Source organism: Pseudochaenichthys georgianus, chromosome 21, assembly GCF_902827115.2.
Source record: "Pseudochaenichthys georgianus chromosome 21, fPseGeo1.2, whole genome shotgun sequence".
NCBI lineage: Eukaryota > Metazoa > Chordata > Actinopteri > Perciformes > Channichthyidae > Pseudochaenichthys > Pseudochaenichthys georgianus.
The window spans coordinates 30,635,448-30,648,689 of NC_047523.1; the positions used below are offsets into that span (position 1 = coordinate 30,635,448).

The 13,242-nt window shown below is 39.8% G+C and overlaps 1 protein-coding gene across 1 annotated transcript in view; it reads right to left on the minus strand.

Moving 5' to 3' along the window:
- Positions 1 to 40: 40 nt before the first annotated feature.
- Positions 41 to 13,242, minus strand: part of itgbl1 (integrin, beta-like 1) — a 50,851-nt gene continuing 37,649 nt past the window's right edge. Inside the window, exons 9-11 of the mRNA XM_034109632.2 lie at positions 6,123 to 6,269; positions 3,042 to 3,155; positions 41 to 437 (exon numbers count right to left, since the gene is read on the minus strand). Of these exons, the coding sequence (XP_033965523.1) occupies positions 349 to 437; positions 3,042 to 3,155; positions 6,123 to 6,269 (350 nt within the window). The 3' untranslated portion in view covers positions 41 to 348. The remainder of the gene's footprint in view (positions 438 to 3,041; positions 3,156 to 6,122; positions 6,270 to 13,242) is intronic.

The window sequence follows — 13,242 nt, forward strand, 5'->3', positions numbered from 1 at the left end:
ACTGCCTTACATTAGCACCCATTGTTTTTAACATATTGCAAAAATGTCACTTTAATAATTACATTTGTCGTGTACTGTAGATGCATTCCTACATTTAAAAAAACAATTATACATTAGGCGGTTTTGGAATCATATTACAGATTACATGGCAATATGTTTATTTTGCACCTACAATGCTCCGTTTTATAAGGATCCTTTGTAACCAGTACAATCAGATATTGGACGTTAATGATGATTACATCCATGTTTAGTTCGTTCCACTTCCTGCTCCAATGGTTTTCCTGGGCGGTGCTCCTGGTCGCTCCGGGCAGCCAGGCCTCCTGTCTCCTCACAGCAGTGTCCCCCCCCTCAGTACTCCGCTCCCACCCAGATCTCACAAGCGTTCCCCATCCAGCCGTCCCAGCACTCACAGTTGCCGCAGTTGCACAATCCATTTCCTGTGAGAAAATGTGAGAAGAAAAGCTGTGAATTAAGAGCTGTGCCATCATGCCTGACCTTTTAACAAGGTTCCTCTTTTCACACCCTGCTTCCCAGGGTGCAGCGCTCTGCTGGGGGACTGAGGTTGACTACACCGCTCAGGACAGTTAGTCGTTTTTCACTTCTTTTGCCCACACAGCAGAGGAGAAACTCTGGTTTAATTAAGAAGGAAAGGCCTTTATATGTAAATATTCACCACATATATAAATATATATCTCCAAATCCAATATGTGACTTTCCTTTATTCATCTGTGGAGGTTATACAATACATTTAAACAGCTCTCTAGAAAAGGATGCAGCAGCCAATGATTATTGTATATCCATAGCAAAGGAAGAGTTATTGATCTATCAGAAGGAGTTGGGGGTGGATTAAGGAGTATACTACAACTGACTTTAACATAATAGTCCCATAACCCCCCACTTTACTCACACTTGGATTAGGACTACTGTTTATGTTTTTTTTTCTTTCTTTGTACTGTTTCTGTTTTTATGTAAAGCGTCTTTGAGCACCAGGAAAAGCGCTATACAAATTAATTGTATTATTATTATTATAACCGTTCCCCAACCTTAAAGTGGCTTTAGAGGCAGCAACTTCACAACCAAAGGGGAGTTAGATTGTGATCCTATTCAATGTTTAAGAATGGCATAACACCATACTCTGAATGTCTTATAATCCTGTTGCCCCAGGCTCTCCACAAACTCCCTGAGCTGTCAGACAGAGGAAATCAGAGGAGGACTCCTGCTGGCCTCCTGTCTCACAGCTGAAAATATGTATACACTGCAAAAATCACTGTGGGAGAGAAGGGAGGGGTGTGAGGAGGGAGAATTGGTGATGGACAACAAAGTTAGGTGAGAAACAGAAGGCAGCAGAGATGGGTATTAGGTGAGAAGAAGAACAATAAAGTTGGATGAGCTGTTGTTGACTCTGTTGCATTAAGGGATAAGGATTGCCTGGCTCTATATATATATTATTCTCATTGTCAGGTAATCCTGTGAAAAGACCTTAGTCTGTCTTTCAAACTTTTTCAACTTCTTATTCAACCACCAGCCTCACAACCCTTACTCTAACAGGAGTGAATGGTGCATCTGCCAATTAATACAAATGAAATGTGGTAATTGATGTCCAGTTTTAGAATGTCACAAAGTGTTAAGGTACAATTTCCGATGTATTTTCCTTTTATTTCCCATTTGTATGCTACATTATAATTCCAATGCATTTCTTTCCTCCCCTCAATTGTTTAGGCAGCTATTATTTAAAATAGGTATAACTTTGAAATACTTCAACCATCTAATCCACCAGGACGTTGTTTGTGATGCTATAAATACACTAGTGTGTGAATCAATGGACATCAAGAAACATGTCAACCATGAGGCAGTGTGGCTCAGTTTTGACAACAAAGGAGCTCTATAGCAGGGAGAAATAAGAAATATCCAGCTTAGAATACACATGTGTTTCATGGTGTTGCAGACAAACGACCGCTTGTATCTCGTATATAAAATAAATTCTGAAATGATCATATCCACTGCATGAAATTAACTAGCAAGCATTCCTAATACGCTGAATTTTCCACATCACTTGTATGTGTAATGAGAATCTACAGCTCTAACGGGTCCGTGAAATCTCCAGATGCGGAGGAATTTGTGGCAAATTTAGCACAATCATTTTAAAATAAGATTGGAAAATGATTACATAACTAGCTGCTACCTGCATATTATTAAAATGCTCATCCATATGCTAATTTGCACACGTACTCATGTCAGTTATATGGTAATCAGGAACATTTATCAGCAGTGCCACACATTTTCTTTGTTTCATCCTAGTTCTCCACATTTGTTAAGCAACTCTACTTTGCATCCAGACCCACTTTATGCTTATTTGAATGACATTAGGCTGACATTTAGAGAAACACTTTGGAACAGCTGTCCGGATTTTTATAGGCCCCAGGGCAAAAAATAATTTTAAACATGTACTGAGATTTCCATTATCAGTGGGGAGAAGACAGCTCCTGTGGATACATGGCTATATGAAGAGAAACTGTGTGTGTGTGTGTGTGTGTGTGTGTGTGTGTGTGTGTGTGTGTGTGTGTGTGTGTGTGTGTGTGTGTGTGTGTGTGTGTGTGTGTGTGTGTGTGTGTGTGTGTGTGTGTGTGTGTGTGTGTGTGTGTGTGTGTGTGTGTGTGTGTGTGTGTGTGTGTGTGTGTGTGTGTGTGTGTGTGTGTGTGTGTGTGTGTGTGTGTGTGTGTGTGTGTGTGTGTGTGTTTCCTAATTCATGTTCTTTTCTTTCTCTGAATCACTACCATAGCTATTCATCTAAATGTAAATGGTAGGAAGTGTACAGATCCGAACTAATTCTGCCATATCACAGTGAGAGAAAAATATTTTGAGAAATCAGTTACTTATCTTAAACTTAGCTTAACATACTGTATGCTATTTAAAAAGGGTTAAATATACTTCAATAAAAAATGTAAAAGAAAATGTTGGGTAGGTTGATTTTTAACAGTGGCTGCTTGTTAACAGATGCTGCTAAGGTGTTGGATTGTGTGCGTGTGTGCGTCCTACGTCACCTGTGCAGATGAGGCCGTCATGTTTGTCACACTCTCGGTCGTCACACTCACAGTACTCCCCAGACACCCACCAGTCTTGGGGACGGCAGATACATTGGCCACAGTGACAGGAACCTGCAACACACACAAGTCAGTCAAATGACATTATAGTCAATTCAGTCATTCTTACACGATACCCTTACTGCTTGTGTTTTAACATGCTGTGTGTGTTATTTCCTGCAAATGCATATTTCAAAGTGAGTGAGTATATGAAACGGGGGAACAGCTAACTATATACTCTTGCCGCCAGAAAACTAATCCACCTATACTTTAAACTTCCTCTCTTCCCTTTCACTGTCTATTCATCTTTCTGTGTAAAGGCAGCAGCAGGATAATAAGGCATTAAGGATGGCTAGGGGAAACAAATCTACTACTGTCGACTTTGATCCCAAATCTCACACCCCGACATCCAGCAACTATGTTTTCTATCCCCCCAATTTCTATCAACACCCACCGAGTTACAGGAACTAATGAGAGGTGTAGGCAGACAGAAAGAGGAGCCGGAGAGAAAGTGAACTAATGTGAGTTTAGACGAGGGGAGGAGCTGAGGGGAGATTGTTCTGGTGTCTGAATGAAGCGAAGCGTAGAGAATGAACATACTCATCTTCATTTCCACACCCTGCTCTGCTCCAGAGAAGGTATTCTGTGTGGTGTCATTTAACATCTAATGATACATACAATGTAGTGACACTGTTCAGTACACCATTATAAATGCATGGATTACTAATGTCAGGCAGTTTCACAGAGAAGCAACTGATGATTAATCTCCATCATCAATGAATCTGATATAGTATAGACATCCTCGTGGATTCATCTTCTTATTACAGACACATGCATTTCCTAACATTCGGTCTATATGCTGTGAAATGTATTATCTCTTGGATTTACACACGGCATCTATTGCACGTCTGTCCGTCCTGGGAGAGCGATCCCTCCTCTGCTGCTCTCCCTGAGGTTTCTCCCATGTTTCCCTTAAACTGGGTTTTCTCCGGAAGTTTTTCCTTGTACGATGTGAGGCTCTAAGGACAGAGGGTCTAAGGACAGAGAGTCTAAGGACAGAGGGTGTCGTTTTCCTCATACTGATATTCAGACCAATCTGTGCTGTTGTATTTGCTGTAAAGTGTCTCTACTGTAGGCTATTTTTATTATATGTACAGCACTTTGGCTCGACCAAAAATCGTTTATAAATGTGCTATATAAATAAAACTTGATTTGATTTGATTAGTTTTCTTTCGTATTTTATGAAGTTTTTAGTTTATTTAAAGTTAATCATTAAGCCTAACCAGTATAATATCTCAAAATTGTTCGTCATGGCACATTCACAGACCCAAACCAAATAATAGTTAATTAACAATCCCATTAAACTTAACAAAACCAAAAATGTGTGCATTTTCTTTTGCTTAATGGCCCGATATGTGATGTGAAATCAGAAACAAATCAGAAATCCTTTATTTTCCCAGCAGCGGGGAAATGTACAGAAATTCATTTACATTTTCCCAATAAATCAATTTATCTGTTGATGTAATATTATTTTAAGCCAAAGAAAAGGCAATCTTTATCTGCCTTGAAATATTTTAATATGATATGTACTCATGTAAAAATGTGTGAAGATCAGATCTTTCAATCTACTGAAGCTGAACATGTGTTATGAACATGTTTTTCTTCACATAATCCATGGTGAACGATTACACCATAAAACGAAGCACAAAGTAAATGTGTTACTTTAATGATTAAAGAGCAAGGTATTAATTAACCTGTGCAAGATTATTGGTCCAGAGTTGAAATTTGATGTTAATCTTGTATAATCCATTGTAAAGCATTGCTATCCGTTTAATTACTTGAAAGTATAACATTTGATTTGAAAAAGTATGACTGCCAGCAAGAGAGTGTATAATTATGCTGTGGAAAGATATAGAGGTTTTGTGTGAATTGTTTCATAGCCTACATTGATTTTGGTAGTCAGATTGTAAAAGAGCTCAAACTAGTGAAGGTAAGGCTGTTTTATATGATCCTTGGGGGAAGACAACTGATATAAAGAACCTCTGAGGAGAATAACTAAATTAAGTAAAAAAATACGCCAGAGCTTTCATGAAAACTGTGCCTCACAGTTGTTTTCCATACTGCTGCTCTCTTTCTCCTATATTTGTTGGTACTAACTGTCTCAACCGTCATGAAGCATTTGCCTGTTGATATACTTATATTACATTTCCTCAGGCTTACATGGAGCATTCCTCTCTCAGTGGAAGATTTTGTATCTCTCTCGGAGAACAGATGTTAAACACATTTTAAGAAAGCTTTCTGCTGTAACAGTTTGAGTGTAATAATTCACCGAAGACATCTGGATTATAGTTTTACATTTTGTTTGAATATTATGGAAAAAGAAGAAGAGAGGGATGAAGCGTTGATATGTGTATCCTCAAATATACCCGATCTGGATCCTTTGACATGATAATCATGTATTTTCTGTAATAACTAACAGATAAATGCAAGTGGGGGGAGGAAAACACTTTACCTAAAAAATAAGTAGTGGAAAGTAACTAGGTAAAGTACATCTGCTCATGTACATCATTGCACATTTGAGGTATTATACATTACTTTACTGTTTCCATTTCACACTATTATGTACCTCAACTCTACCATAGGGAAATATTGTACCTAATACTCCACTTATCATACATTTCTATGTATTAGTTATTCTGCATTTTCAATTTTACCAAACAACATTTATTTTTTATCATTCATGATTGGTATATGAAATACCTCAAATTAGCTCCACCTTGATCAACTAAGGCAGTACATTAAATGGTAATAATAATGTAATATTCCGTCTGAACTAATAATACTTATGAGTTTGACACTTTAAGTACATTTTGCACAAACTTCTGAATATATATTTTCAATGCAGCACTTGTAATTTAATATTTTCTTAGTCTGGTATTGCTATTTTCACTAAATACCAAGTAAATAATACTTCTGCCACATTGAAAAAGGGATTTTTATGGGAACGTTTGCTTAGCAGTATTGAAAGAACATCTGGCTCACCTTTTCCACTGCACATGACGCCGTCTGAAGTCTCACAAAGCTCCTTGCTCTGAACCTCGCTCAGGTCACATGACCTTGGGAACTGGCACAGCTTCCCGAACCAGCCGTCCTCGCAGATGCAGTGTCCGCACGAACAGTAACCGTAACCTGGCGGTGGAGGGCAGAAGGGCCTTTATTTAAAAAAAGACAGAATATGGAGCATGGCCATGAGAAAATAGCAGAAACAGGAGGAAACATAGCCAGATAAAGCTTTCAGATATAGCCTGAAAAGTCGAGAGGAATGCCACTGAAAAGCAGGAAGAAGGCAATAAACAAATGCAGCTAAACACAGGAAGTTGACAGTGCAGACATTGAACATTGACAGTAATAGGCAGTACAAGCAGACAGAGCCACAGGAAGATGAGAGAGACGCAGCAGGCTTATTGTATTTTCCCCGGGGACATGAAAGGAACTGTCCTCGCTGGTCTTGTCCTGTCCTTAATAAATCTGAGGATATGAAAAACAAAGAAAGGCAATGGCAGAGAATAACACACCAACATGCACACACAAAACCAGTTACGTTTAATTGGTTTAAAAAGGCAGTTGGGTGCTTAGGCGCCTTATCCGACAGCATGGTTCTGGTTTTAACAAGCACACACACACTCAGTCACTTATACCCTCCTTCATATCCAACAGGGCCCTTGGATCACTGGCAACGTGCTTACTTCAATTCAAATCAAATCATATAGAGGCAGTTGCATCATTGATTGTTTCCCCTTTGTTCACATCTGGTTCCAGATGCCATGTTGAAGAGGTGGTAATGAGCAGAGCATTTTCCATCATTTTCATCATTGTTAATCCATACTGTGCTGTTTGAATAGTTTTTCATAGGGCTGTATTGATTCAATCACAAATGTTCAATTAAAAATAGATTGTAAGATGAGGTTTAATGCTTCTTACAGTCCCATCAGCCCAAGACCCTCACATATCATCAAGTATACAAATAAAACAATCATACTTAAATATTTCACTGAGCAATGGCCTATCAATTATTTCAATCAAATAATTGATTTTTTTTACATTATCAATTCATTTCAATTTCCTGATGAATACTGCTTTACACAGACAAACAAGACATTTTTGAAAACGTGCTTATTTGGTTTCTAACTCAGAGTTAGATGAGATAATCTGCAGCTGATTAGTTTTGTTTAAATAGTTAGATTAGATTAGATTACTTTATTGTCATTACAAAAATGCAAGCACAGTGTAATGAAATGTAAGGGTGGTCTAACCAGATCGCAAAACAGTCAGTTACATACACATTTATCAGAAGTATATACCAAAAAAATATGATACAAAAATAAAGGTAAATAGATGGGAAATGTATAAATAGGAATAAATACACAGATAATAATAAATAAATACAGTGAATACAGAATTGCGCTTCAGCACAGCACACGACAACAACTAGGCAGTATGGGACAGCGTGGGGTTCATTGTCAGCAGTCTGACTGCTGAAGGGAAGAAGCTGTGCGTAGTCCTGTTGGTTCTACCCGGGAGGCTGCGGTAGCGTGTCCCAGAGCGGGTGCCACGTAGGGGGACAAACAGTGTATGGTTGGGGTGGGAAGAGTCTCTGATGATGTTTCGTGCCCTTCGCAGGCACCGCTTTTCATAGACTGAGGCTATGGAGGGGAGTGGCATCTTGATGATGCGTTGTGCGATCTTCACCACCCTCTGCAGTGCAATAGTTCCCTCCCTTGCTAGCCTGCACCTCATCAAACATCTGTATCTGATTAGTTGTGCATCAAAAGGTCAGCAGCATTTGAGGGTCAAATATAATCTTCATCCAACAATCTCTCCAACGGCCGGGCTGGCGCAGAGACGTTTTACCACTGGTCATGTGAAGGCAGCCTAATATGTATGCTATGCCAATTAGCATATCTTCACCAGGAGTGAAATACCGAGTATCATTTGTAAGGAATTAAAGAAACAGCTTTAGAGGCACTGGTAGGCAAGCTATATTTTCCCCTGTGCTTTCTGCATTTCAACTTGAGTTAATATGCTGCTGGTTGCACTATTTCTTCATCTATACCTTGCAGATATAAGTCAAATAATTTCCCTGGAAACAGTATACATTGCCATGGTTTGTGCAATCTCCAGTATGTTGAGGGACACAGCTCCCACAGAATATAGCTCAACATCAGCAATAGATCATTCTGCAGCTATAGATAATGCATCAATATTAGCTGTCTTTGCTCACGATCTCTCAATCTCTATCGCCCCCTCGCCTGGCATCTCCACCTTCTTTTCTTATCAATTTCTTCAGTTTGTAATCAATCAGAGGGGGATGGTGTAGCGAGGATGTGTGAAGGTGGTGTTGTTGTGGAGCTTATAAATGAAAGTTTGCTAGCTTCTGTCTCAGTTGGAGCGGAGTGGCAGCGATGGCAGGCCATGCATGGCTGCCTCAATCAGCCAGCCTGGGAGAGCGGTTAATTGCTTTGAAGGAACAGCAACCTAGCCCTCATTCAATTAACGTGCACCTGCCTCTCAAAGAGCGTGCATTGTGCTATAGCATTTAGAGATGGTAAAGGGGAGGCGTCGGCCAATCTGGTACACAACCCAAAGATCTGTACTGTATGCAGAGAGTGTCAGTCTGAGGCTGAGAGTTCATTGCCACACAAAAAAGGATGGAACTAAGTTATGTATTTTATGATAAAAAGATACTGTTAAAGGTGGGGCAATACTTGTATCTTATATAGTTCTAATATTCTTTTGTTTTTACACAAAAAGAAAATGTTCCCTGTTTGCCTAAGAGATAGAGAGAGAGTCTGTATCTTTAAACGTAAAAAACAAGGCAAATTGTAGCACTACAACAAAGAAAACATATACCTTTTTATAAAGGTATACTTGAAATGTTCAAGATTCAGATGTCAGATTTGTTTAACTTCTTCAAATTGAATAAACCTTCAAGGGCTCAATTTTGGACTCAAAATGACTTGATAAGAAGCTAATTCCCATGTGTCACAGAGTTCAGGGCGTAATACTCATACTAGAAAACCAAATCCAAACTGAAAACATCTCCAGTTTTAAACTCTGAGAAGCTTTCCTCTGTCTGACACTTGGTTTGAATCCTAGTCCTATGCCAAAATCTATTGTGCACTCTCAATTACTCGATGAAGCATTCAGGCAATCTGTTACTTATAATGTTTGGAAATATAATGGAACCTTATTATACTTACTAGACATTGCCCAGTCATTGATCAGTACGAAAGACATTGTAGTTCATTAATGTCAATAATGGAAGCCATGCATGAACTGCAAACTGGATGTGTTGTTAATCCCAGGTTGTTAACAGGGAAATGAAAGTTGTCTGCAATGATATGTTTCATACTAAACATTTAGGTTTCATACCATTTGTCAAGGTGCTTCAAGTACTTATCCTGTGAAATGGATCATGCAAGCACTGCAGGTAATGAGGAATTTATGAGTTAAATAATTTCTTCTTCTTCTTCTACTTCTTGGAGTTTTACGGCGTTTGGCATCCAGCTTAATGGTGCATTACCGCTACATAAATAATTTCTAAAGATACGATTAATTTTGTGCTCCGAAAGACTGAGTTTTGGTCTTTATTGAATTTAACAAACCTACTTGTACATGTTATAGCAGGAATAGTGAAATTCAAGCAGAATAGAGCTTTGAAACCCGCCAGGCAGTATTCTGGCTGAACAGTTATGCCACACTCATGTCGTATGAGAGGAGACATAATGACTGGTTCCAGGCTTTTAAATACCATCCACTCAACATCTGAGTCCTACTTATGTCTGAAATGATGATATTTCAAAAGTTATGATTATGTATATCAGAGTTGAGTTGACAAACACTGCAGTGCCTGAAAAACAAAACAGATATGCAAATCTTGCCTCATCCACATTCAGATGTTCAATGTTATTAAACCCACATTTATTGAATGCAAAAATTATCGGGGAGCAGCATCTTCCAACCTTACACATGACCAGCTTTGCAGTCAAACAACTATCTAGAGTTGTCCAATGAGTTATTGGCTTACAATTCAGGAAGTGTCAGCTTTTCGAACATGTATCCAATATCCAATACCCAAAGGGTGACCGGAGAGGCCTGAAGAATGAGCATTTATGCCTCACTTGCAGAGTATAAAGTGGATATTTGGGCTGCTCAGGCCTCTCGTTCTTTGTGTTTGGAGAAAACCCTCGAGAGCCATGTTAGTGCTGAGCTGAATGACAAGCTCAACACTGAAGGACTGAATGATATGCAGAGAACCTGTGTCATATCTCACTCCTCTCTCTTGCCTTCAGTAAGGCCCAAGCATAAAGGGCACTGGTTCCTGGATTGTGAAGTTATTTTCAGTTTGATCCCCACTCCTTTCTCCAGGTACCTGGTTTAGAGTTCCTCTAAGCCTCTCAAAGCACCCAGTAACCTCCCCAGGCTCTGAGCATACATATTTAATTGTCAGACTGACAGCATGTCTGTGTGAATGTGTCAGTGTGTAAGTGCGTAGGGGTTCAGACAGGATATCCCTGGACGGCTGATGAAGAATTGTTTCTGGACAGCTCAGCACACATTGAGCCCCGGTGATCCATTCGCATAAATACCGCATCCCCCTTTAAAAAGGAGACATTTACCCTCATATGCTGCAATGCACCATTGTTAAAGAGTGGCCCAGCTGACCGAAGCTCAGAGGGAGGCACTCACACATGCATATCTGTAATGTGTTAAAGAATAGGTCATTTCTTCAGTTTAAGAAGAAACACAAATCATTTGATCAACATTTCTCAGAGTTAAGCTCACTGCACTCATACAGCTGTCGGGGAAAGCTCCTATTTGTTGTTAAAGAGGTTTTGGAGACAAATCTGTTTTTTAACCATTGGAAAGCCGTGCATGTGTCATGTTTGTTGTAACAGCACTTTCAATGCAGCAAAGACACAAAAGCAGACTTCAAAATCTATGTATCCAAAAAATACAGACCTTTGTTACTTCAAGTTGGAGAGATGAACAACAGTAAAACGAAAAAGGACAATCAAATAGAGTGCCTTTTTGGCTGAATTAATAAGTCATTTTGTGGAAGAAAATATAAGTTGTCTCCAAAAGTTTTCCTTAGGAGCATCATAATCTTTAATTGAACCGTCCTCTGATGTTCTCTGTTCTCTCTGTCTCAGTCAGACAGCAGCAGCCTCAGATGAGGAGGGACATTATCAATTTCAATTCAGCCTCTAATGTTTTAGTGAATTGTATCCATTACAGTGGCGCTGCCTAAATGGCACAAATTAAGTGCACACACTTCCCCAAGACCTCAAACAGAAGCTTCAAAGGCTTGGAGCAATTTCTCTCAAACTTAGCTCAAGGGTTTAGTGGGTTGTGGCTGATGATATCAAAGGGAGCAGATAAGATCACACTGTATTGATCTTCAAATCCAGCTGCCCCTGGCATCCTCTCAAAGTGGCTGAGTGTATGTGCGCACATGCTGCACAAATCGGGTGTCGTTTTCCCCTGCAATAATTAGGAGATGAGTGTCCGTGTGTAATACAGTCAAGTACATTGTAGCTTTGGAAATAGTTTCTCTATTCAAAATATGTTTAATTGAATAACTAATGTTCCTCAACAACACGAGGGGCAACGGGTTAACATAGGATATCATGTTGAAGGGAAACAACTCAGTTTATAAGAAATCATGCTTTTCTGTCACAGTGTAAGCCTACAGCTAGAGTGGCTATAAGTACTACCCATGAGCCTCAGCAGTCGCTTCTATGGAGAGGAAGGCCACAAGAGGCAGCAGATGAGAGCAATACCAATTTGTAAAGCTAAGCCATGGCAACTTCAAAGAAAGCTAATACAACATTAAGAATCTACTTTTTAGCAATCTGGTAATGGGAACCATAGATGATTTGTCTTAATTCATTGTACACATATTTGCAGTGTAGCAACATCTTAAACCTCTCCAACTTTCTTTCTGTAAAGCTAGCTTGTAAAAGCGTTCCACGATTGACTCTCTTAACAGCATTAACTTGTAACCTGTTTATGCTCAGGTGCACATCTGAGAGATTGAATTATCGATCAAGTGTCGAAAATATGACTAGAACGTTACAAGTGATTGTCTTATTTGCCTCAAAAATAAAATACAGCTTTCAAGACATGTCATGAGTAGCGCTATAGGGACAGAAACAGATAAACACCAAGTTAGATGCTAAGTAGAGGTAAGGAGGGGTCAAGGTAACATGAGAGTGACAGAAATACACAATATATGTCTTACAGTTACACTGGTGCAATAGACAGAGCGGCTGATAACATCGCCTCTAAGGTAGCAAGCCACCTGGGTTCATTCAGTGGTAACATAAGGGCAAACATAAAAAACCTTGGTGTTACCTTCGATCAGTCAATGCTACTAACTAGACAAACACATAACACTTCTGACCCGTACCTGTTTTTTCCATCTCAGGAACATTGCCAAGCTCAGGGGGGTTCTATCCAACGCAGAAATGGAGATGGCTATCCATGCCTTTATTTCATCCCGGCTTGATTATTGTAATGCTCTGTTCTCCTGCCTCAACAAAACATCAATACACCGGTTACAACAGGTCCAAAATGCTGCAGCCAGATTACTGACTAGGTCCAAAAAAACATGCCACATCACTCCGATCCTTTCTGCCCTGCACTGGCTCCCTGTCCATCTCAGAACCCAATTCAAAGTACTGGTCTTCACATATAGAGCTGTCCATGGCCAAGCCCCAGCCTACATCAATGACCGTATCCACCCGCACATCACAACCCGGGCCCTGAGGTCCTCTGAGCAAGGCCTCCTAAGCGTGCCCCGAACCAGGCTAAAGACTAAGGGTGCCCGTGCCTTTGAGGCGGTGGCCCCAAGGCTTTGGAACAAACTCCCCCAGATAATAAAAACCTCGGCCTCAATAGAGGTTTTTAAGGGGCGGTTAAAGACCCACCTTTTCCGACAGGCCTTTGGGTCGTCGGAGGAGGTGAGTTAGTGGCTGTCTTCTTCTTTTTTTTAATTTTTTTTTTTTTTTTATTATGGGTGTTTTGTCGTATGTTTTATCCTATGTATTACCTGCTGCCGTTTTATGCCTTTTATTCTACATTTTATAGTTGTACTGTG